At 53.4% G+C, this 24,526-nt stretch overlaps 6 protein-coding genes across 6 annotated transcripts; 3 read left to right on the top strand and 3 right to left on the bottom strand.

Moving 5' to 3' along the window:
- Positions 1 to 2,367: 2,367 nt before the first annotated feature.
- On the bottom strand, positions 2,368 to 3,117 carry BDZ83DRAFT_252812 (uncharacterized protein). Its single transcript, XM_060501940.1, has 2 exons — positions 3,035 to 3,117; positions 2,368 to 2,932 (listed from the first exon to the last, which is right to left on the bottom strand). Coding segments are annotated over exons 1-2 (390 nt in total). The 5' UTR covers positions 3,037 to 3,117; the 3' UTR covers positions 2,368 to 2,544.
- A 3,961-nt stretch (positions 3,118 to 7,078) lies between these two features.
- On the top strand, positions 7,079 to 9,867 carry BDZ83DRAFT_252723 (uncharacterized protein). The gene is made up of 2 exons (XM_060501939.1): positions 7,079 to 7,857; positions 7,917 to 9,867. Exons 1-2 carry the CDS (start codon positions 7,539 to 7,541, stop codon positions 9,740 to 9,742), a joined length of 2,145 nt encoding a protein of 714 aa, XP_060366788.1. The 5' UTR covers positions 7,079 to 7,538; the 3' UTR covers positions 9,743 to 9,867.
- Positions 9,868 to 10,914: 1,047 nt separating this feature from the next.
- BDZ83DRAFT_615313 (protein phosphatase methylesterase 1) lies at positions 10,915 to 12,825 on the top strand. The gene is made up of 3 exons (XM_060507888.1): positions 10,915 to 11,499; positions 11,616 to 12,448; positions 12,505 to 12,825. The coding sequence occupies exons 1-3, from the start codon at positions 11,273 to 11,275 to the stop codon at positions 12,669 to 12,671; spliced, it is 1,227 nt and encodes a 408-aa protein (XP_060366787.1). The 5' UTR covers positions 10,915 to 11,272; the 3' UTR covers positions 12,672 to 12,825.
- Positions 12,826 to 14,703: 1,878 nt separating this feature from the next.
- BDZ83DRAFT_718304 (cytochrome P450) lies at positions 14,704 to 16,483 on the bottom strand (the record flags this gene model as incomplete). Its single annotated transcript, XM_060512052.1, has 2 exons — positions 14,704 to 16,132; positions 16,209 to 16,483. 2 exons carry the CDS (start codon positions 16,481 to 16,483, stop codon positions 14,704 to 14,706), a joined length of 1,704 nt encoding a protein of 567 aa, XP_060366786.1.
- A 2,616-nt stretch (positions 16,484 to 19,099) lies between these two features.
- Positions 19,100 to 20,262, top strand: BDZ83DRAFT_252671 (uncharacterized protein). The gene is made up of 2 exons (XM_060501938.1): positions 19,100 to 19,383; positions 19,456 to 20,262. The coding sequence occupies exon 2, from the start codon at positions 19,504 to 19,506 to the stop codon at positions 20,128 to 20,130; it is 627 nt and encodes a 208-aa protein (XP_060366785.1). The 5' UTR covers positions 19,100 to 19,383; positions 19,456 to 19,503; the 3' UTR covers positions 20,131 to 20,262.
- An 813-nt stretch (positions 20,263 to 21,075) lies between these two features.
- BDZ83DRAFT_252430 (uncharacterized protein) lies at positions 21,076 to 23,987 on the bottom strand. Its single transcript, XM_060501937.1, has 3 exons — positions 22,784 to 23,987; positions 22,388 to 22,723; positions 21,076 to 22,328 (listed from the first exon to the last, which is right to left on the bottom strand). The coding sequence occupies exons 1-3, from the start codon at positions 23,586 to 23,588 to the stop codon at positions 21,445 to 21,447; spliced, it is 2,025 nt and encodes a 674-aa protein (XP_060366784.1). The 5' UTR covers positions 23,589 to 23,987; the 3' UTR covers positions 21,076 to 21,444.
- Between the last annotated feature and the right edge of the window lie 539 nt (positions 23,988 to 24,526).

Raw genomic sequence — 24,526 nt, 5'->3', positions numbered from 1 at the left:
GTCTAAGCTGAATAATGCCATGCCCTATGGTGCCTAGCGATGTCACGCAAGAGAAAGACCGCGATCGTTGAGTAACAAGTCAGTGGGAGCGAGTGTTTTTTATATATCTGAACAATTTATGTTTTACATCGTACTCAGACCTCGATGAGACATTTGCCAACCAGCAGAGTGCCATCAACCGAGCTTTATTGACACGAGACCATATGCTTCTAGTGCCACCACTAAAGATGGAGAGGCGTCTGATATCCGTACCCAATTCCATCTAAACCCACTCAATAGCGCGCGTGAACACGGACGCGACATACCATTTCAGTGTGCCAAGTTCCAACCTAGCAATTTTTGGTCTCCACAAGAGAAGCATTTTTAGCATCCTGGGTCCAGTCAAATGTTCCAGAGATTTCCAATGAGCGGTACACGAGCGATACGGAGAGCCACAGTCAAGAAATATCTACGGAGTACGGGTGCTCTGGACTCCCGTGGGATCAGCGTGTTCATGTCTTGCCAGGTCGAACGGTTGAACCCCCCCTAGGCGGAGCTTACCTATCCGACTTTATCGAGGAACAAGCCTTTTCAAGTTCCTGGGATATTGAAGCCGCCACCCCTAAATTACCAACATTGCGCTGTTGCGCCTGCTCTGCTTCGCGGTTCCACAGTTTCCAAGGCAAAAGCGTCGCAGTCTCGGGGATAAGGGAGGTCGCTGTACATCTAAGGAGGGGAGGGAGACCCGCTTCATACGAGGCGCAATAGCGGTAATACTTACCCCGGGCCGCGGGCCGGGAAGGGGGGGGGGACGAGCCTCCGCGGAGTCACGGTTGCGATTTTTGTGTATGGATAGTCAGTGTATCCGTACGCATACCGAGTACTGTGGTTGGAATATGATGGTCGGGGTGGTGGAATGCCGGGGCGGAGCGAACGGGTGAAGTCTGGGTGATGAGTGGGAAAGTGCGACGATGCTTTCTTTTCACGGTTTATGCTCTGATGGAAGGGGGATAAATCATGAAAGGTTTCCTTGATCTCAACGGGTTCCGACCGGGACCTGGGACGGGCGGAGGTTATTCTGGATCTGGTACCTGATTGTCGGCGTACGGGATACCCTTTAATATTTTATTACCGTTTTGCATAAGGCATGGGCACACTGTAGGGAAAAAGCCGGGAAAAGGGCAGCGGGCCGGGTAGCTGGGAAATACTGGTGACAGTCTTGCTTGCTTTTATTAATCTATTTCCATCACGGGTTCTGGGCTGTGGTTGGTCGGGGGCCGTCCGGAAGAGAGGGGATTCAAGATGTGAGGGTGAGCCTATGTCCAAGCCGTGGGAGGGAGACGGTGTTGATGGTGTCTATACTGTATGTATATATATTACTTTGGTAGGTGGGAGAGTCTGGAAAGAGCAGCGGAATGAAGCTTAGAGAATAAGAAGAAGAACGTAAAACGTGCTATTCGGACTTGTGCTTCGAGAAACCAAGGGTGCCTCTCGTTGAGAGAAAACCTGCCAGAGTCATTAACTGCATTGCTTGTCTCTCGGGGCGCGATTTCTGAGCTAGAGCGGTGATCAATTTTCCAGGATTTAGATCTTATCGCTTGAGTGCCTACGGAGTATCCATCCATCTGTATGGACAAGAGGCTATGGCTGAGAGGTACTATTATTCCCGTCGTCATCGTCGCCGATCGTGTGGAAGGCAAGATAGATACCGCGGGCATGGTACAGGGCCCAGAAGCGAGGGACAGTTCATGAGGGGCCATCTACGGAGTGCGGGATAGTGAGAGTGTAGCATGAACGTCCGTACGGATGGCATTGGGGAAAGCAAGCGATAGATGATGCTTGACAATGATGACGGAGAGAGAGAGAGAGGTCGGGGTTCGGGGAAGCCGTCCTGCAGGCCTACCTAGGTTTCTTCCGGCGAGACCAGTCTGGTGGGACGACAGAAGGCGCTTAAAGCCCGAGACCTGTTGGGTATCCCGGGGCGTTGGGAAGTTTGGGAAAGACATCACGGTAGTTGAAGCCAAAGTCTGGGACGTTGGCGATGAAGTCACTTTTACTTTTTCTGGACAGGTTTTGAAAGGCGCTGCTGGGCTTCATGACCGACCCCTCTTCCTTCCCCTCAAAAGTCCTAGTGGAGAGTGTTTCCAATCACACGGTGCCACCGTCGGGAAGGAAAGCCGTGAGACAGAGACGAATGGGAGGAGGGGGTAAACCAAGGTAAATCAGGGGCTTTGACGAGTTTCGGCGACGTTTGTAGAGAAACTCGAGGTCATATTGTTAAAGAAACCATTGGAGGAGAAAAGAAAGAAACATGCTTTGTTTGACGACGGCGTGAGAACTGGATGCAACCTTTTGACGAAAGAAAGAAGGTTGCCCTTGAAAAAGACCAAGGTTTTGGGGGGTTTTGCGTTTCCGTACAGATGCTAAGAAAGGGGTCTGCAGACGTGACATGTCGTCAATATCGGATGAAAAGATTGACAACCAAGGCCCAAGGGGGCGGTGCGTCCGTCTAGGCAGTTTTGGCGCGGGGGTTCTGAGGCACAAATCGTTTGTGTTGCGTTTGCTTTACCGTCCGAGGCTCGGGCCAGAGCTGAGCTGATATGAGCTGAGCTCAGCATACTCTAGCTTGGTAGAGGTCTGCAGAGCAGAGCACTGAGGTGTCTGCACATCTGCACATAACCTATGGATAAGAGAAGATGAGACGAGACGGCGTGGTATGTCCGGCTTGGGAGGAGTGAGGTGGCATATGCACGGCACGGCACCGGACTGCGCGTTCGTCTGTTGCCCGGACTTTCTTTTGCAGAGACGGACGGACAGGAGCCGGTGGACGGATGGAGGGGCTAAATTCGTCACTTGGCTCAGGCTGTCGTAGGCTGCGAGTATCCGTAGGCTGCAGGACCAGAGGAGGACAAGCAATGGTCGGTGCCAGTGTTGAGTATGGGTAGGGCAAAGCCTAGAGATGGTATGTTGGACAATGGGCAAGCAAGCTTTGAGGGGGTTGGAATGTGGCTTAGCAGGCCTCCCGGGGGCATAGGCAACACAGGCCATTGCTAACATAAGGTATTCGTAGTTTTTACTGCGTATCCGTACTCCATACGTACATTCCTATGGCAGGTGAGTAGACTGCGGAAAGGTGGGTGGGGGAAGCGGACGCGGGAGATGGGATGGGAAGAAGTGGGTGATCCGAAGTCATCATCTTTTTAGGTTCAACTCGTGTGTGAAAGATCAGGATTGCCCTGCCTCACTTCACATCTTAGTTGCGTGACTGCGTGACTGCGCAAGTTAACAGCCGTCAGAACGCACAGGTACTCCACAGCCGCACATACTGAGGTAAGGTACAATGCAGCGGCTGTGCCTGCGGGTATTGTAACTACCGTGCCCTATTCCTCTGTATGGAGTACACAGAATCTTCTTCTTATTTTTGCTCTCAAGGTTTGGGGTGAATGGACCTGAGATGATGGGATATTGACCTGTTGTACATGATAATGCAGACGTAGCGATCCTTATCCCTACACAGCATCGCGATATGAACGTGGTAGCGATGATGGATAAGCGACGCGGCTTGGATTGTGACGTGGGGACATTCCGACATTGAGGTGAGGATGAGATGGCGGAAGCATGGAGATGAGGAGGGGTGTGTGAGATTGGGGTTGGAAGACAAACGGTTATTTTTACACGGTAATCCAGGTTCTTAATCTTAGCAGGGTATCAACGGCGAACGCAATCCCGATTGAATCGAACCGTGTCCATCAACTGATTGTTCTCTTTTTCATGTGCCGACCAACCTGGATATAGAGTGGCCTCATCACAATTAGTGACCAAAGTCGGTTTATGCCCGTTGACAAACTGTGGTTACTGTGGTTCTCGACAGGCTTGTGACGAGATTGACCGACCTGAATTGATCAACGTGGCAGCGGCAAGAATTTCCCGTAGCGCCTGGGCTTTTGATCATGTTCATCTGCTTTCCCAAGACGAATGGGGGCTGGATCACTGGAGAAAAGACGGAATCAAAACCACCGATTGGTATCATGGTGTTTGAGTCTTTTTCTCTGTTTTGTTTCTACAATGACGGTGTGCAAAAAACTTGGATAGACTCCAGTGAACTCATGAATCGGCCACAATCAAGAATTTTCCCACCCGCTTCTCAGAGTCCCAGATTTCCAGCTGAGAGCTGGATAATTGATGATAGATAAGACAATGTCATTGGCGAAAGACGAGGTTGCTCCTCCTTCTCCGTGATGGCGCAGTTTCAGACAGGACCGGGGGTGCAGGGAATGATTTGGTTCGGGCTTCCCTGCCACACCTACTTCCTCTCTCTCTGTGTCTTTCTCTTCCTTCTCTGCTTTTGCCGCGTAGCTTTTAGAACAGCGATAGCCAATGGCTCCTATGGCTCACCACCTGGCAGAAAAAAAGATGAGTGAAGCCCCCCCCCGTTCTGGTAGTCGAGGCCGTCCGGCGTCCCGACCAGTCCCCATGTCGATCCACCAGTCCCATTCTGGCTAAGCCCCTTGACGGGGACCCCTGACGCCAATACAGGGGCGCGCGGACGGAGTGCGGTTGTTGCGGGCTGGGACGGGTGGGATGCAGAGTTGAGTTGTGCCTGTCCATCACCGTACACGTATGTACATAAAAAAGGTACCGTTTTACTGACTTTGACTCGGCACTAGCTCTGTTTTTTGCCCCTGAGTCTAGAGTTTTCTTCGCTCGCGTATCTGCCAGGCCAAGGAGGCACTGGACTCGGCGTCACGCGTGGTCGCTGACGACTGCTGAACCTTAGTCACCGGGCAACAGGACAAAGACAACGTACGGGAAAACGGCGGAGGAGGTTGGATTACTCGAGAATGTTCATGATTCACCGTTGGTCACTGGTGTCCCTCAGTGTCTCTGATTGTAGAGCGGAATTGCCGAGACCTGCTCCTCCTCGAGGCATTGTTTCAGACTCCACAAGAAAGAATGGGCGAGCCGTGTATCTTTATGTAAGGTTAACTTGGTGTACAGGTGTTTATCCACGGCATGGCGTCACGGCGTGCGAAGTGTGTGTGTTCGAATAGCAACTTGGATGAATTGAATCCTTATGACGGTTTATACATACAGCAGGCCAACCGTGCCTTACTGCCGTTTAATGCTCCGTACGATAGGCTATCTGTATCTGTATCCATACCACCTACTATGCATGTACTCCGTAAGCTGAATGCAGATTGGAAGCTGGGTATCAATTACCTTCCTTGCTGCCCGCCGTGGCCCGGTCCAACGGTAATTTGATCGGGGGCGGGAACGTCAGGCAGGTTCCATCTCTGCGTGATTGCTTGTGGAAAGTAAAGTGTCTTATGTAAGGCGGTACCTAAGAAACCCAAGCAACCTGTACCTTGGAAGAAGTACCTTCAAGCTGATGATCGAGGCTCGAGGAAGGTCGCTTGTCGGTACGTATCGCCGTCGCTCACTTCCAGGCAAATTGTTCCTTGCTCCAATCCCGGACCCTCAATCTCTTGTTTCCTCACACCAGCAAGGACTTCGACCACGACGGAGCCAGTCTGGACTGTTCGACCACACGACACCGCGGCTGGCCTAGACAGATGCCAGCGGGGGGCTCAGATGGGGGTGTGCAGGTGCTGCCTTAGTTTGACTTTTTCCCCATCTGGTTTTGCTCGCAACTTGCAAGACCTTGCGCCGCCGTCTGTTTTCACTTTGCATCAAGGCCTGGCTGGTACGTACTGCTTTTTTGATAGAAGACTTTCGTAAAGAAAAAAAAAAAACTAATGTGTCTTTGCAGCCTTCCTGCCACAGTAAGCTGATATTTACCATCTACCGGTCATCGTATTCACTACCCGCCCCCTCTTCCTCGCAGTAGCCGCCCGCCACCGCCGCTAATACGCCTCGCGCCGTCGAACGGCCAAGAGAGATAGAGTCGGCGACAAGCAAGCCGCACCATGGTATGCTAAAGCCAGTGCCGCCGCCAGTCTGGCGCCATGGTATGCTCATGCTACCTTCCCCCAGACCACGCTGAGGAAATCAGGAACGGGAGGAGATGATGGGCTGGTTTGGCTGCGCTGGGCTCCAGAGAGGGCCCAACGAGGGACCCAGTTCGTCAGCGCCGCTGCGTGGGTCGACCCAATCCTTGGGCTATTACTGGACATTTGAACCAGCGCAAGGGCAGAGACGCTCTTGACCAGGGTTGACGGCCTTCCGGCTGGTTGACGTTCCTTTGGACTCTGGAGCCTTTGGATGTGCCTGGATGGGGCAAGGATCATGTCAGGGACGAGGTTCCAATCGAACCTGCGCCCGGTGGAGGCGACCAGGATATTGAACACGACCTCCCACAGATGGTTCCTCTCCCCGTCCTGTCTCGTCCCAGTGGGAGGAGGGAGGAGAAGACGGATCAGAGACGGTGCTAGCAGCTGTGGTTCTGTGGACAAAATCCGTCTAGCAGCAAGGCAAGAGGGAGAGCGCGAGAGGCTCGGAGACCGTCCAGATTGTTCGTACCGTTGTTCGTCTTCGTATGGTGTGTGTGCGTTGCCCCATCCACACCAATCCGCACGCCATCCCAGGGTCCTTGTCCCTCTTTGCATGGGGGCCCGTGGACGAGAACAGACGACGCTGAGGTCGCTTCCAGGCTTGGGGCCCCATCTCCCGCCAACCATCGATCGCCAATCGCTTCCCCTTCTCGCTCGTTCGTGTCGTTCCTTTTCCTCCTCTGTCTCTCTCTGCGTCTTGTCTCTGCTCCCTCCCTCCCTCCTCACACTCCACCACCACCTCCTGACCGGCGTGCATTCTCAGCATCGTCACCTTTCGCTCGTTTCATATACCCGCCCGTGGACTTTAGCCTCTTTTTTCAGCCACTGTCTCTCTCTCTCTCTTCGCCTCTCTGGCTGTTGAAGAAACTCTCTCTCTCACTCCAATACACTGCTCACTCTCTCGATCTATCATAACCTCCGACGCCCACCTCACCATCATAGGTTTTCAACCTGCTTCCGCCGATCTATCTCTTTCGGCGTACAAGAGGCCTCATACGGGCTCATCCCATCAACACCCTTCGGGCTTTGCAAAGGCACCTCGCGGCCAGCCCATATTCCCCTTCTTTCCAGGTTGATCCTCGGCCTCTTTTATTTCATCTCTCTCGTGCCATTCTGTAGAAAGCTGTGCTTGCTTCTTGTTAGCCTCTTACCATTTCACAATCCTTCGACTTCACTAGTACAATCCAGTTGCTTGTTTCCTTTGGTCCACGACTCTCGCAATATATACCCTCCCGACGCGACGACGACGACTCGAATAGTATCAATCGATTCACCAAAGAAAACTCACAACCCGGTCCCCGACGAACACGGAACCCCCCTATCTCTCTCACCACCAAACTCGTTATCAAAGCGTATCAATCTGTTACAGCAGGGAAAGGGACGGCATCAATCGCTGGGAGTACAGGAGAAAGAAGCACGAAGAGGCTCAAAAAGTATAGACTTGGATATACCCACTATCACACGGCTTTGGGGAATATTTTCGATTCCCGACAGAACGACGAACAACGAATTTTCTACCACAACTGTTTTTTTTGACAACAAAACAAAATGACGCGAACTGCGCCCAACTGGGGCCCGAAGCGGCTTTTGGCCTTGGCCACCGCATTTGCCTCAAGCACCCTCGCCGACTCAGTCCTTAAGACAAGCAGCTTCACAACCTGCGGTAACGATACCGCTATTACTGTCCAGAAGATTGATATTCAGTACAACAACGACAACAAGACCGTCACCTTCGATGTAGCAGGAACGAGCTCCAAGGTCCAGAACGTCACAGCCATCTTGGATGTCAGCGCCTATGGCACTGCCATCTACTCCAACACGTTCAACCCATGCGAAGCAGGAACCTTTGTCGAGCAGCTCTGCCCTGGTATGTGCCGGCCGTGGATGAATTGATGTTTCAAGTACGGAAATGCTAACCAATCTCAGTCCCCGCCGGCAGCTTCTCTGCCCGTGGCACTCAGAAGATTCCTGATGAGTATGCCAGCATGGTCCCGGATATCGCCTTCGCAGTCCCCGATATTGCCGCTCAGGCCAAACTTCAGCTCAAGACTCTCGACACCAACGAAGAGGTCGCCTGTATCACGTCCCAGGTCACCAACGGTAAGACAGCCAGCGTCGCTGCCGTCTCCTACATTGCCGCCGGTGTGGCCGGTCTCGCTCTTGTCGCCACCGGCGTGTCTGCAGTCAGCTCTGCTTTCGCTGGAGGCAGCGCCGCTCTCAGTGGTAGCGGTACTGGAGGTGCTGGTACCATCAGCCCCAGTTTCACCGAGGTTTTCGGATGGTTCCAGGGCATGGCCATGAACGGCATGCTTTCCGTCAGCTACCCTCCTGTTTACAGCAGCTTCGTCAAGAACTTTGGTTTCTCTTGTGGCATCATTCCCTGGACCGACATGCAGGTCGCCATTGACAACTTCCGTGGTGCGACCGGCGGTGATCTGAGCAAGGACAGCGTCGAGATCCTCAAGAACAGCACTCTCATTCTCGCTGACGGTTCTACCGTCGACGGTGGCAGCGCCCTCTTCAAGACCAAGCGTGCCGTCGAGACGTTCCACGCTCTTGTCCTCAGAGAGATTGAGACCAGCGTCAACGGAACCACTAGCGGCGACTCTGACGACCCGGTCACCACTATCAAGCAGAAGGTCCAGGGTATCACTGCCTTTGTCAACACTCTCAGTGTCCCCAAGTCCAACACCTTCATGACCGTTCTCCTCATCGTCGCCATCGTCATTGCCGCTATCATTGTCGGAATTCTCCTCGTCAAGGTCATCCTTGAGTTCTGGGCCCTTTTCGGTAACTTCCCCAAGGGCCTCGCCGGATTCCGTGAGCACTACTGGGGATCCATTGCCCGTGCCATCACCTCGCTCATTATGTTGCTCTATGGTATCTGGGTCTTGTACTGCATCTTCCAGTTTACCAACGGTGATTCATGGGCTGCCAAGGTTCTTGCCGGTGTCAGTCTTGGCATCTTTACCGGCATTCTTGCCTTCTTCTCTTACAAGATTTGGAGCACTGCTCGCAAGCTGAAGCAGGCCGAGGGCGATGTCAGCGGTCTCTACGATGACAAGAACAACTGGATGAAGTACAGTCTCTTCTACGAGTCCTACAAGAAGGACTACTGGTGGATCTTCGTCCCCGTCATCGTCTACCTGTTCGCCAAGGGTTGCATTCTTGCCGCTGGTGATGGCCACGGCATGGCCCAGACCTCTGCCCAGCTCGTCGTTGAGGGTCTCATGCTTTGCCTTTTGCTGTGGAGCCGTCCCTTTGAGCGCAAGTCCGGCAATGTCATCAACATCACCATCCAGGTCGTCCGCGTCCTCTCCGTTGCCTGCATCCTTGTCTTTGTTGAGGAGTTTGGCATTGCGCAGACCACCCAGACCGTCACCGGTGTCGTCTTGATTGCCGTCCAGTCCGCTTTGACTGGTGTGCTCGCTCTTCTGATCATGTGGAACGCGATCAACGCCTGCTGCAAGGAGAACCCCCACCGCAAGCGCAGAAAGGAGATGGGTAAGTCTACTTCCACGCTTTTTGAGTATCACCTTACTGACCCCCTTTACAGAGAAGATGCAGCGCGACATGGACACCCTCACTCCTCTAGACGCCCGCAACTCTCTCCTCATGGACCGCAAGGATCCCGAGGCCGGTACCACCTTCTCCATGTCGAGCGTCCCCGAGAAGAAGGACCATCGCCCAGAGTCTCCCGACCACTACATGGGTGCCGCGGGCAACGCCCCCTACCGCCCTCTGGCGCCTAGCACGCCTTACGGCAACGCCCACCACGACCAAAGCCGCGAGAACCTCGTCCTTGGCGCGGCACCCATCGCCGACAGGGCGCCAACACTGCCCAACGTGGGCGGCGACTTCAACCACAACCCCCACGGCGGCTATGGTGGTGGCGGTTACCGGGGTGTGTATCACTGAAAGAAAAACTGAAAGAATCGGGAGGGAGACGCCTTGACTGGTGTGTGTACCTGTTGGAATGACAATGAACATAGAAGTGTGGAATGTATGACATATGGATCTCTCTTAGCTGTTCACAGAGATTCCAGAAAGGGAGCCACTTATATCCTATTTACTTTTTCCTTTCCTTATTTCTTATTTTATATTTTCAAAAACACTTATTTCCTTGGGTCTGCTCGTCCTTTGTCCGTCTCTCACATTTTTTTCACTCAAATATATCTACGGATATACACAACAAACGTTTTACACCCTCTGCAAACACCAATGGTTATGATATCGACGGCTGCCTCTATGTGTGTTTCTCTTTCTTTTTTTTACCTTTTTATCGTAAAGGGGAAGAGGGAGAGGGAGAGGAGGAACCCTTTTATGCAGTCGTTGTCAACCACATACACAACCAACCAGGCTCTATGTCCCCTGTGGGGATATACACGTTTTATGACCGCAAGGTAATCTTCTTCTTTGGGGTTCAAAAGGCGGAGGGTTTGCATAGCGGAGGAATGGGCCTCGGATAAGTATATACCTATAAATGGAACGCAAATTAATAGTATTAAGTGTGTGACGACTGTTGAGTGATGAGTCACGAGTGATGTTGGAGTCGAGATATTGAGGATGTAGATGATACCAGACCATTGGCTCTTGAAGTATGTTTATTGTATTAAGTTCAGGTACAACAGTCTTCCCAAAGGGGTAAGAAGCTCAAGGTATCTGGACAAAGAAGCTGTTCAGAAAAGCTCGCCTTTGTCTTGTCGCTAAGGAAGGAACACACATGGCAGGGACGGGGCCACTTCTTCTTTCAGCGAGGTTTTTGGAGTCCAGTTGCCTCCATTAAACTGGCGTGTGCGAGAGATTGCCTCTAGGCACTGTAGACCACACGCAAAACACGCACGGGACACAGTGCGAGTGAAAAGGGCTGCCCCTCATCACCCCACTGAACGTCATCCCTACGACGGCAACTCAAACTTCCAAGATTGGTCTCACAGCATCCAAATTGGCCCAAAGTTGGCGGCTCCAGCCTTGCTCTGCATTCGTTTCTTCCGCCCTGTGTGGCCGGCCTCATCTTGCGGTCATTTCAGTTACACGGCTCTGATCGTATCTGATCTCTTCCCTCCTCGATCTTTCCTGCGTCTGCAACCATCGGCTTGGCATCCCGGCTGGTCGGCGACGCCTGCAGCACACACACACACACACACACACACACAAACGGAAGCTGCGCCAAAAGTTGCTCTTGCCTCACTACAGAAGGCACAGGGAAGAGGGAAGGGGAAGAAACACCATCCATCTGTTTTTTGGGCAGAAGCTTTTGACAGATCCAAGGCCCGCCCAACATGAGTGAGTTGCAAAGAGCTTGGGCCAAGAGGAAACTCGACCCCATGCATCCTCTGCCGGAGCCCCTCAACGACCTCGACGAGGAACCCGAGACCGATCAGCTCCCCGAGTTGCCGGAGCACATGGACGACGGAGACTCCTCCTCGGCCTCGTCCGCCTCGTCCGCTTCTTCTACCGGCACCATCATCCCGTCTCCGAGCCAGAACCTCTTTGCTCGACCGCAAGGGTAGCGTACTTTCTCTTTTGCCTTTTGTTGTTCTTCCCCTCTCCCTCCATTGCCTTAAGGTCTGAGGAAGGAAAGCACATTGACGATTGCACGGGGACGCTAATTCTCGCTTCTAGTGTTTCGAGGGGCCGCACTCTGGAGCAAATCCCGTGGACAACCTACTTTGAGCGAGAACTGTTTCTGAAGCCCAAGGTCGAAGACGATGTTTCTGCCACCGTGACGTACCACGCCTACCTCAATTCCCCTGTGGGAAAGGGGCCCCTCTTCGTCATGCACCACGGTGCCGGCTCCTCTGGCCTCTCGTTCGCGGCTCTCTCGTCCGAGATCAGGAAACGCCTTCCTTCGGCCGGCATTCTTTCTCCGGATGCTCGCGGCCACGGCTCGACGGTCATCACGGATGGCACCGAGCTCGACCTCAAGCTCGACGTCCTGACGGAAGATCTTTTCAGCGCCATCCAGCTGACAAAGGCCCAGATGTCTTGGCCTGAGCTTCCTCCCGTCATACTCATCGGACACTCGCTGGGCGGCGCCGTCGTCACGGATCTAGCCAAGTCGGGGAAGCTGGGCAACGCTCTGCTCGGGTACGGGGTTCTGGATGTGGTGGAGGGCTCGGCAATGGACGCTCTGCAGAGCATGCTCACATACCTCTCAACGCGGCCCACCGGCTTCGCCAGTTTACAGTCCGGTATAGACTGGCATATCCGCTCACGAACCGTCCGCAACTCCGTGTCGGCGCGGACGTCGGTGCCAGCGCTCTTGGTGTACGACGACTCCATCGACCCGACGAGGCCGTGGAGATGGCGAACGGATCTGGCGGCGACGCAACCGTTTTGGGAAGGCTGGTTCGTCGGCTTGAGTAAGAAGTTCCTCGAGGCGAGAGGTGGGAAACTGCTTCTGCTGGCGGGTACGGACAGGTTAGACACGGAGTTGACGATTGGCCAGATGCAGGGTACGTTCACTGCCGCTCTCTTTCCCTGCACCATACTGACTGAAGCTCTAATACAGGCAAGTACGCATTACAAGTGTTCCCAGAGGCCGGGCACTTCATCCAAGAGGATCTTCCAGAGAAGACGGCGCTGGCAGTCGTGGACTTTTACAGGCGGAACGATAGGAGTGCCTTGGTGTTGCCGCCCAAGGTTGGCGATCTGCTGAAGCAAGGCAAGAGAGTCTAGGGGTCCCTGTTCTGTGTGAATACTGCTCCACAGCGAAAGCATATAACCTCCCTTTTCTTTTCTCGTACATTCATAGTTATACCCCTAGCTTTCGTAAGCTTGGTCAAGCAGATCAAAAGCAATTTACACGATGGTTAAACCACAAAGTCTAGCAAAGTTTCGAGTATACCCTGTTACTGTGTGACCTTACATCCTACTGCTTGTCTGTTGTTCCTTGCGTCAACTCTACTAAACTAAAGCCTGGGGTCTTCAAGTCTTGCAGGACGTCTGCAGCATACTCACACGATTACAGACGTATGAACAGCTTACTCGAACTCAACAATGACTTCAATAGGGAAGGATGTATCTCTCCTGGATGATAAGCTAGACGCGAGGCGTAGTTTGACCCGGGGTTCCGGGGCTTCATCCAATAATTTGTCTTGACCTTAGTCGACTTGCCGCCCTCCGTCACCGCCTCCGACCCTCATCGAAGCTCTTTCTTTTCATTCCTGTCCCGTGAGGCAGGTGGCCCATTCTATAATCCTCTTCTATTCCAAAGTGTCCCAGGTGGGTAAGGTGGTGTACTTTGGCATCGCATGAGTTCAGATAGCAGAAACTAGCTCTGCCTCAGCTAGCTTCTCTGAAAGGTTCGTGGGATACATACATCAGGGTCATTTCTTTTCGCCAATGGAGGTTGATGGCCTTAACTAACCAGCGTTGCCACCATGATCTCTTCAGACACACACCTGTTCGAAGACACAGCGGAATTCCCATCCGACTGTGCACACGAGAGAGTGTGTTTGCCGAGTCCCATCTCGTATGGGAAAAGATGACTCGTACTCTAGAGAGGAACTCAAAATTAAGGCCGAGTCTTTGCCCTGTTGCCTGGTGTTCTAGGTTGGGCGTATAGCATGTATAGAATATACGAGGAGAAGCACCGAGTACGATCTGTACCTAGTGTGGAGATGTTGAAGAAATTCCGAGAGTCACTAGGGCGTAAAGCAACTACCGCAAAGAAGCCAGGAAAATAGGCTATTGGGTGTTTGCTAAAGGAATCGCAAGAGTCCTTGAAGCGTGAAGAGATCATTCCTGACCCTAGATCCGAGCCGGACCTATTTAAGTACGGCTATCAAATGCTTCGTAGTTGCGGTTGAGCGATTGCGCTCAAGGCAAGCTGACGAGGGGGTGCTGAAGAAGGTATACTGGGCGCATTCTCTCCTCCCGTTTCCATCAGACTCGTGGACACTGACACTAAAGAGACTGAGAGCCAAAAAAGAGTTCACCCCCCACCCCCTCCCCCGTTGCTGAACTGGGGGCTACATCTCTTGGTGCTCATGCTGGGACTCGAACTCGGATAACCTGTCGTCCAGTAGGCTGTGGGCGTAATTTGATTGTCGACCTTGAACCACTCCACCACCCAGCCAGTTTGACCTGACCCGTCGACCTAGACGGGCGCCTGCTGGCTGGTGACGGGAATGGAGTTTAGAGGGGGTATAGAGCCTTCTCGCGGGTAATGTGTGGGAAGGCGGTCGTACTTGCCTGAGTCACGAGGAGCAACTCAGGTTTGTTTACTTTGGTCTAGACGCGCCACCTACCTACTGTACCTTATATGTAACCCGGCGGTGTAGACGAATTGCTTCGAAAGGGGATGGAAGGTTTGGCATCACCATGGTTTCCTAGACGTCAATTAGTCGTTTACGGGAGGACTTGGTCCTTTGCTGGACGGAGGCCTCTCTTGTCTTGATTAAAAAAAAACCTTGGCGACCTCTGATGCTTCAAAACGGATATGTGTTACTGGATTCAACGCCATATTCTTCTATGGTTTCCCAGGCACCAATGCTATTCAGAACACTCTGCTGGGACAGACCTCGCTCGTCTGCGCGCTCAGCGTGCCCCCTTTTCCCATTATATACGTCATTTGTGTGTTTTCACACATACCAGGAACCCAGCCCAGTTCAGTCAAGCCAGCCAGCCAGTCATGCTCATATCATTAATTACAACACAAAGGATACATCCTACGCTCCACACACACGTACACACTCACGCACACACCTTACCAGCCATCCACGACCTTGACGTATACGTGCAGCCCCTTTGACGGACGCGCCGTGACGCCGCCCTTAATAGTCATATTCTTCTCATCGTACTCCTCCTTATTTTTGAGGCTGAACTCGAACCGCCCGATCCACGAGGCGAGGATACACGCAAACTCGGCCTTTGCGAACCCTTGCCCGATACAGCTCCGCGGCCCGTGGAGGAACGTCATGAAGGCGTAGTTGCTCGTCGCACCGCCGCTGTTGGCCGTCTTCTTGCTCTCCGCGTCGCCGCCGTCGCGCGAGGGAAGCCACCTGTCCGGGTTGAAGCGGCCCGCGTCGGCGCCCCAGAGCGAAGTGTCCTTGTTGGTGGCCCACGGGCAGAGCATGATGCGCGTGCCCTTGGGTACCTTATTGCCATCGATGACGGTGTCGACGGCGGCTTCGCGGAGGGTCATGGGCACCGGGGAGTAGTAGCGCAGGACCTCGTTGCAGACGGCGTTGAGGTAGGGCATGTGGTCGATGTCGAGGGCCGTGATGTCGCCCGGGGTGCCCGGTGTCGGGAGGCGCTCGCGGATCTCGAGGCGGAGGCGGGACTGGACCTCGGGGTTGAGGCAGAGGCAGTAGATGGCCCACATCATGGCCGAGGCCGTCGTCTCGTGGCCCGCGGCGAGGAAGGTCATCATCTGGTCGACCAGGTTGTCCTCGGTGAAGCAGCCGGACTCGAGCGCCACCGAGAGGATGTCAATGTCGGTGAGCTGCTTGCGCTCCAACTTCTCCTTCTTCTCGCGGATGAGCTCGCGACAGGTGGCGCGGATGGTGTTGGCCGCCTTTGCGATGTCGCCGTTGCGCTGCAGGGGAAGGTGGTGAACGAGGTTACCCGGGAGGAGGAGACCGAGGACCGCGAGGACCTGGGCCTGACGGCTCGGCTTGAAGACGTGCTGGTAGGTCTGGTTCAGGGGGTTCGCCGGGTCGCGGATGGCGCCAAAGTCTCGGCCCATGCCGGCCATGCCGATGATGTCGAGCGTGGTGCGCGACGCCCAGTTGCCAATCTCCAGGACGGCAGTGTTGGGGCCCAGGGCGGCCTTCTCCGGGTCGGTGAGCCCTTCGGTGGCGCTCTTTGCGGCCTCGGCGTGGACGGCGTCGGTGATGGCCTGGACGCCCTCGCACGCCTTGCTCCAGAAGAGCGGATACAGGTCCTTTACGTGGCGGAAGGCGAAGGCTGGCATGAGGTTCTTGCGCTGGACCTTGTGGTCGTCGCCCTCGGCCAGCAACACGCCGATGCCGAGGATGCGGCCGATGGATGAGCGGACGGCGCCGGGCTTTTTGAAGTCGTAGTTGTGGGTAACGAGCACCTCGGCGAGGGCCTTGGGCGACGTGATCAGGAGGCGCTCCTGGTTGAACAAGCCGCGGTAGCGAATGATGCCTTCGTGAGGGATGGTGTTGATCCTGCGTGGCGCACACATTTAGTCTCTCGCCCGTCATATGCCAAGACAGCTTCCTTCGTCTCCGGTATTCTACTCACCACTCAATCATGGGCACGCCAGTCGGCTCGCGCATGATCCTCGGGTACTGTCCCATCAACCAATGATCACCTTTTGGCCCTGGAATCGAGCGCAGAGACGAGAAGTACTGGGGGAACAAGAAGACGACAAAGATGCCCCATGCCAGCATCTGTAGGGCAAAAGCACCCACGAAGGCGACTAGAAGGTGACATCTCGAGAATACTGGCTGTCGCAGGGCCAATAGTACGGCGATTGCTGCCGAACTGACGGACACTCCGCGCCAGGGGACGCTCATTGTTGCGGTTGCTCTTCGAGTCTCGTTTTCCCTTGGGAAGTGATGCCTGCGTAGCTAGTTCTCTTTGATGACGAAGACGACTCCAACGTCTACGTTGCGACAAAGAGGCGAGCTGTCCGAGATTCGAGTTGGGCAAAGCGAGATCTGTCAAAAACAGCGTCTATACCTCTCGTGAAAAGACCTCAATGTCGAAAAGCGCGCAGGAGACGGATTCGTTGGTGCTGTGTCTTTGTTAACCTGGGAAATTTGCGTAAGTCGCCAGCACTATTTTCCAACGACAAGCAAACGAAGAGGCCAGCCTGGGCGTTTAAGTTCCCGGGTAAGGGTAAGGTTATGTAAGGTAAATGATAAAATAGAAAAAAAAGAGCAACAAAGGATCAAAGCTGTTTATCGAAGTTTAAGCTCTCAATTAGAAGAGGAAAGAGGTGGTGGTGGTGGTGGCGTGTGGTAGGTAGAAGAGGGCAGGCAAGGCGAGGTAGATCCCGCGTGGAATGAGAGCCGGGTCGATCGGTTTCATGCGTACGGGGTTGCAGACATGGAACCAAAGCATCGCCAGCACATGCACACCCAGGCAAGCCGCAAAAAAGAGAGACAAAGAGAGAAACACACACACGAGAGAGAGAGGGCCCACGCACGTACCGCTTCTTCTTTGGGAAGTCCCTTATTTACAGAGCTGTTCCAACTGTTCAGTTCGTAAGGTAAGGTAGGCACTTGGTTCCTCCAAAAGTCCGTTCTTGGGTTGTCCCTTCAGACAAGGGGCCGTGGGGTGGTGAGTTTTGGCTGTCGGAGACCACAGATGGGCGAGACGATGGAGAACGGAGTTGGGATGAGACGAGACACGACGGGATGCCGGGGAGGGGGTTGGGAGAAGGGGTGAATGAAGTTCTTCAAACGACGAACCCGGCTTTTGTTGTAATCTGGGTTTATTTCAACTGAAAAGATGTGAAGAGTAACCGTATTGTTGTCAACTCTGGGGTAGTGAATCTGAGAAAGAAGATCTGAGATGTTATCTCTGATGAAAGTCGATGAAGTAACTACAAGCTGAAAGCACGTGGCATCCGAGGTCGTTGGAGTGAGCAAGGGTAGTGGAGGAGGACGTTCCCCTACTAAAGTAAAGAAAGCAAACGAGATGGAATGCTGGGGAACGGAGCTGGAGTGATGACAATGAGCCGGTCTGCCGTTGGTTGCAAGCTGCTCTGCCCCCCTCCAAAAGAGCCCCTAGCGGGTTTCTTGGCTTTTCCTGCAGCTCAGTGGAGAGAGAGCTAGAGAGAGAGCTCGGTTCGATTGCTCGACAAGGGACCTAGTTGTACGTATTTCGTTGCCTTTTTTTCTTGTTTCTTCTTCATCCGTCTTGGTATCCGTAGGCGATTCGCGGTGTATACGGGATGCCATTTCAAGATTCCGACTCCGTCTTACTCTGTTTGTCTACCTACGGATATGTTTCTCTGCAGTACGCACGGGATTCAGAAGTTCATCCGCAAAAAAAGGCAGCAGCACCACTTTCGACGAATCGGCACATGATCCGCGACTGGTGGTTGTTGGAAAAAGGTGGGATGGTAAGGGGGATGGTAATGGGGGGGTTCTATGGATGATGAGTACACTACATTTTGATGGAGACACCAGGCTCGAATTGAATGCCATTCTCGTCCTAGCTCGCCGTGGATTGGTTGCGTCGTGTCTTCGAAACCGAAATGGCCCAGCTCAGCTTGTCCAGCTATCTGGAAGAAGTTTAGAAAGGGAACTAAAAGTCCGGGACGGGATTTGAGGGGGGTCCCTGGCCGTCGTCCCAGTCCAACGGGCTTCTGGGATGATTTGTTTGCCCGATCCCACCCTTCTTCGTTCGCTGCTGTTCTTTTCTTCTTCTATCGTGTTTGGAGAATCCGGCGGGATATTGCCACCTAGGGAAACCCTTGGGAGCACTGTCTAGTCTCTCAGACTTGTTCCGTTTGCACAGTCGTGGCGCTTCTTTGCCTTTGTCTTGAATTCTCTCTCTCAATACGATGTACTGAGTTACCCTTTCCCGGTGTGACATTTGGCTCACCTTGGAACCACTACCCGTCCTCTCCTCGACCCCGAATCCCGGACCAAAGAGAGTGAGAGAGAGAAAAAGCAAAGGACACAATGTTATTGCGATTCCAGCGACTCGGTCCAGTCCCATGCCGATACCACGCCAAGCTTGGCCGTGCGAGGCAAAGGCGATTGGCTCAGTCAGAAAAGTCCGACTTGATCGTTTCGGATGGTCCCTTCGATTGGAAGGGGGACGCAGGGCCAAGTCGCATAGCATGCCTGTTTCAATCGCGTGGACAGTGCTCTTCTCTTTCTGCTTCGTCTTCCTTTTCTACATTTTCGCCTTCAGCTCCAGGACGAGTACGGCTTGCAGGAATACGGGGGGCTTTTACCCAAACAAGGTAAACGATAGCCTCTTTTTTCGAGAGCCTCACTCTCTTGCTTTTGGTTTGGCCCCTCACCTATTCGAACAAGCAGAGCCCTGGACCATCCTCTGTAAGATGGTTTTAGAATTGGGCATAGTACTGAGTACAGCATTAAGAGACGTCCCGTCTCGACGACCCGAAAAAAGCCAAATTCAAACTGATTTGTCAAAAAGAACCATAACTTAACCTTGCCCCATAAACGTCCAACTTCAGCCCAAGTCGTTGCTGTTGCGTTCTTGACCCAAACATCGGGCTGTTCTGACTGTTCTTCAACAGAAAGAAGCACAGGCCCGACCAAACCTCTCAACGACCACCAAAAGAGGCGGTTAAAACAACCAAAAAGGGACAATACAAGAAAACGGGAAACATCAAGTGCAAGAAACACACAAGCAAGCAGCACCGCCACCTTTTAGCCTTTACCATTCGACGGCAGGCCCCGTTTCCGTTTCCGCTGTCCGTGTAGGTGAGGTGAGGCTCAAAATCAAGAACCCTTCCATTCAACTCGTCTGTCTTCCAACTTACCATTCTCCCACGCTAAAGATAGCATTCGTGACGCAAACCTCTTTACCGCTTGTTTAACGGCCTACCATGAACCCATGCGTCCCGTCCGTCTTGCTGGCAGCACACGTCCGTTCCCCCCTTATTTCCAAAACATTTGATAATGCACCGCCCGGTTCTTTCGAAGCGAATGCTGCACCGCTCGGGAGAAGCGGCATATACGGAGTGCGATACCTGGGAAATTGTGGCAGAGCAGCAGCAGCAACTCTGCAGTTCTCATTCGGGTGGCAGTCTTCCGTGGCATCAGAACAGCAGCTAAGATGTGGGGTGATTAAACGGCGGAAATACATCACGACCCCCAAAAGGTCTAAATTCTACCCATCCCGTAGATCTCCCCCTCTAGGCAGAATGCACACTTCCCGTGATGACGGACGCCACGGATGCCACGCAAAAAGGGACCACATGGACATCGAGGCTCCAACCAATGGGAAATACGGCCAACCTTTTCCATCATTCATCATCCATCATCGGGCCGCGAGGAGCTCTTCTTCGCATTCGCTTACACGACTCTGCATCGATGCATGTCTGCTGGTCAGCTTTCCACTTCAACAACTCCGCAAAGAACAGAATAGACAATATCGAAAGACGAATCCCAATAAGCATAATGACGATATCACTGCCTACGCGTCAATATGTCTTGTCCGTCACATCCCCTAGCCTCACGTGAACCCAGCCACTTACACGCAACACAAACCTCGCCACCCGCTTTCTCCAAGGGTATCATCATACTACTACCATCTGATATTCTCCAACCCCCCCCCTCCCCCCATGATTCGTGATCCCCCTCCCATACGCACGCGGCAGAAATAACAAATCACCCCAAACTTCCGACGTCCTATAGAAAGGGTACTGAGGTAGGGTGCTCGCCGGAACTGCACCCCGGATACTTAACGATCCCCTCTTCCTCTTGCCCCCCTCGCCTCGTCTCCACTCGCCCGCCATCATCCTGGAAGTCAAGGGAAATCTAAGCAAACCTCCAAGCCAAAGTCTGACTTCGTCGTCGTTGCCTCCGCCTTCCAGGACATGACAAGACCTCTCCCTCCTGCTCCCCCTCCTCCCCCTCTTCATACTCCTACTCCGCCCCCGCCGGGATAACCTAAACCCCCGAATCGGACCGGGAATATCCACAGAACCACAATACGTAAAACAACACGATCTGCCGCCCTCCGTCCCGGCGGATTTCACACGGGCTAATGAGACCTTGAATTCCGTTCCGTGCGGTCCACATTGCATCCTCCGCAAGTTCGTTTTCCAACGTTTGAAAAGGGAAGAAGTTGCCGTCCAATCATCATCTAGAAGCTACGAGTCTGTGTGTCAATCAAGTCCCGTGATATCTCGTGAATACTTGTGTGCCTGCCTACTCTTACTGTCAGTTATGGAAAACCTGTGCCTTATTCCCTATGAACCAACAATTTCACCCAGACACATAGATTCTGCAACGGAATATCTAGAAAACGGAATGTGAGTGGGATAGAGTCATGTATTCGTCCGCTCAACTAACTAGAACCAACTAGACTAGCTTGCTGTGTCGCTTCCGCCATGTGTGCGGTGTCGCGTTGTTTGCGTATCGTGGCTTGCAGGCAAACAACAAATAAGTGAGTGCCCCCCAGAAATGCGTTGATGATGTGTGCACTCGGGCTGGCCACTCAAGTGGTCAGCCCTTAAAACCAGACAGATCCAACGGACCTCGTGAATCCTACCGAAAGACTTTGAATCCTGAATCATGCCATCACGAAGATGACGATCCTTGGTTCCCTGAAACGCCACTTCCACCGAAAAAATAATAAAATAAACGCCGCGGCCGATCTGTGTAAAAGGTCATCCTGCATACCGAACCGAGCCTTTCCACGAAAAAAGATTGCAGACTGATTAGTGAAACTGTCCCCCATATCCAATATGCCAATTACGTTTCCAATGCCCACGCCGTCCACGCCTACGCTGTCCACAGCCGCCAAGTCCATATTGACTTCCCTATTCCCGTACCCATGGGTTGGCTTGGAGTGACACACCATTCTCCCCACCCATCATACGCCGATGGCTTTCTTCGGGTGCTGTTAGGTCTCCGATCCAAGCGCTCGGGAGGGCTGCCGGCAGTGAGGTTCGGTTGTTGGGGTTCAGATATCCGTTTCCATGGAGCCCGTCAGGCACGCCGAGAGCGGTTGGCGCAGCGCCGTTAGGGTGGCGTGCGAGTATCGGAACTCCCTGCGTCGAGGCGCTCCCAGTCTCTCCTAGACCTGCAAAACCAGTCGCCTGATGATGGTGTTGATGCATGTTGGAACTGGAAAAGGACACCTGTGATATGCCACCGTGGTTCGTACGACTGGAGCCGTTAGATGCGAAAGCTCCACGAGGTGGGAGCAGAGCAGGAATAGCAGCATGCGCTCTCCTATTACTGTCGTATGTGCTGGACACTGGTCTAGGCCGGCTGCTGCTGAAAGTTGGTGACCCTGGGCCTTGAACACCGGTACGAGGTCGAATCCTACGCCGACTTTCACCACTGTCTGTTGGGGGAGAGCGGCGTTCACCATGGCTAGATCCAGATCCTTGCGAGCGGTTTGAGTCTTCCTGTGCCAGACTGGCGTCCCTGTCTCGCATGTAGCCAGCGTAACCAGCAAGGCCGCCAAGGTTCACATGTCCACGATTGCGGTAGTACCGGTCAAAGTTTGGGTGTGTGGATGTAATCCTGGGTTCGTGCGGCACCTTATCTCTGCAGTAAGGGCAACTGTCCGACTCCTCAAACCATTTCTTGATGCAGTGATCACCAAACACATGTTTGCATTTGGGTAGTCGGAGTGGAGCCTCCTTGACACCCTCGGGTGTTTCTACACCGAATTCGTTGTAGCAAATGACGCAGGCTATCAAATCATGTTAGTCTTTTTTCTCCCACAAAAGAGCAAGAATCCTTATAACTCACTTCTTTCGCTTTCTGATAGCTCGGCAATCGGAACGCTCTGGAGAGATTGGATAGCCGACGAAGACGCCACATATTTCGTGGTCACAGAGCCACGCATGAATTGGGCGGCCCGAACGTGGTCTTCTTCCAGAGTCATGATATGACGTGCCATTTGCGTTGGGTTTCCAGCCAATGCTATGACCTGTTCGAGCGCGCCTCGGTCGGAATCGACATCGCTGTCAGAAAGAGGGCTTTGTCTTCTGGACGCGCGGCGAATGGCAGGAACTCGACGTCGCTCTGGGTGGTGATGCGAGCCCAAGTTGCTTGACGAACTCGAGGCTCCAGAAGATGAAGCGCCTGTGATATTCCGGGCATCATTAGCATATAGAATCTCAGATGCAGGCAAACCCTACTCACCTGAAGTAGGTTGGTGAACGTCATGCGGCGGGTTGAGAAAGGTTGAGGTGCTGCGATGGGGAGCAGTTGAAGGAGGAGCAGATCCAAACTGGATGCTGGCCCCGGAAGATGGTGCTTGAACTGTACCTCCAGTAGATTCTGACATCTCGATCTGGGGAGGATTTGGGGCTCCTGCAAGGTGTTCTGAGCTGGTTTGTGCTACGGAAGGAGTTGATGTATTCACAGAGTGGGAAGCTGTGTTAAAGGCGCTGTGGCGAGGTGCAGCATTCTGTCCACCAAAGTTCCTCTCAGAGCTGGTATAGAACGGCTGGCCTTGTGCCGGATGGCCTGCTGGCAGAGCTGTCGGAAAATTGAATCTGACCGGAGGGAGCTGCGTATGAGGGAACGACGGCTGCATGGTTGGAGGGCCTACCATCTCGCTTGGGGGTGCCCCCGAGTAGCCACCAGCCACATTGCCAAAGTTCGGAACAGGCACATGGTTGTAGTAAGGCGCCTCAGAGGCCGAGTTCGAAGGCCGGTGCTGGGGTGCCGGATGTCCCCGGTGGTTCATCATCTGAGGTTGGTGTTGCCAGTGATATGGCCCAGGTAGCGGTGGTCCTTGAGGTTGCCAACTTGTGTAGTTCGCTGAGGAGTGAACAGGGTCGTAGTGCATTGTTGAGCGGTGCTGTGGCATCCCAGGGAGTTGCTGTTGGCCTTCTCTGTTAAGAAAGTAAGGACATCGTGGTCGCTGCTGTGCGTACGGATTCTGTGCCTGACTCTGAGACTGCTCCGGATGGTGGTATGCGTAATCCATGGCTTCGTCCATGCTGTAAATCCCTTCCACCGTTGCGTGAGAAAAGTCCTCTAGACTGTCGCTGTGAAGCCGGCTTCTGAATTTCAGCTCAGGATTGCCTGTATTGGAGAATCACAGTCTCTCTTTCACCCAATAACCTGGCTCTCTCCTTTATTCCCCTCCTTTTTGTCGCTTAATTCTCCTGTTTGTATGCAGCTGCAGGGCGTCGCTCGCTTGCTTTCTCTGAGCCCTTATTCAATCGACCAGAAGGTGCGTTCGTCGTCGTACAAGCTGCCGGTGATTGAGGCAAGCGGGTCGTTGAAGTGAGGGGGGTCCGAAATGAATGTGGTCTGTGGCAAGTCGTCGTGGACTGACTGGAGGGGTAGATGCGGGTGAGTCTGGCTGGGGGTTTCGGAATGCGTTCACGGAATGCGTTCAACTAAAAGTCGCTGCTGATTTTATCGATTGGTGATAAAGAGTTTCCAAGGTCGGCTCGAAATGTTTTTTCCCCAGTGACCCATCGAGGTTTATTTTCCGGTGTAGTTCGTGTCCTCGAGGCGTGAAACGCAAGGTGCTCAAATCTCCAGCCTCAGTTTATTGGTACGTGGGGTGGTAGAGGCGGAATGAAGTGTAAGAGTCGGGCGGGGCGTGAGGCGGCTGTGAGGTGAGGGGCGCTGCTGCTAAGACACTGGGATGGGCCGCTGGATCATGCCGCTTTCAGAAGTTAGTCGGATGTTCGCAAAAGAGCGGGATGCAGGCGTCTGTCTTATTTGGCTGTAACAGGTAAGATGCAGCCTGGGTAAGGACGATGGACTTTAATGCCGTGAGGAATTAAGAAAAAAAAATTGAGTGAGGAAAAACAGACTGCTGGGCATTCCTCGTAACAAGCTGATAGTAAGAGCGGTCTGTGTCTCTTAATCTGCTTGTTCGCTCTTGCTCTTGTCGCAGGGCAGTGATGGAGTAGGGATGAA

Source organism: Colletotrichum acutatum, assembly GCF_030867785.1.
Source record: "Colletotrichum acutatum strain CBS 112980 chromosome Unknown BDZ83scaffold_30, whole genome shotgun sequence".
NCBI classification, from domain to species: Eukaryota; Fungi; Ascomycota; class Sordariomycetes; order Glomerellales; family Glomerellaceae; genus Colletotrichum; species Colletotrichum acutatum.
Note: the sequence above shows the minus strand (reverse complement) of the source record. Positions and strands in the feature narration are given on the sequence as shown.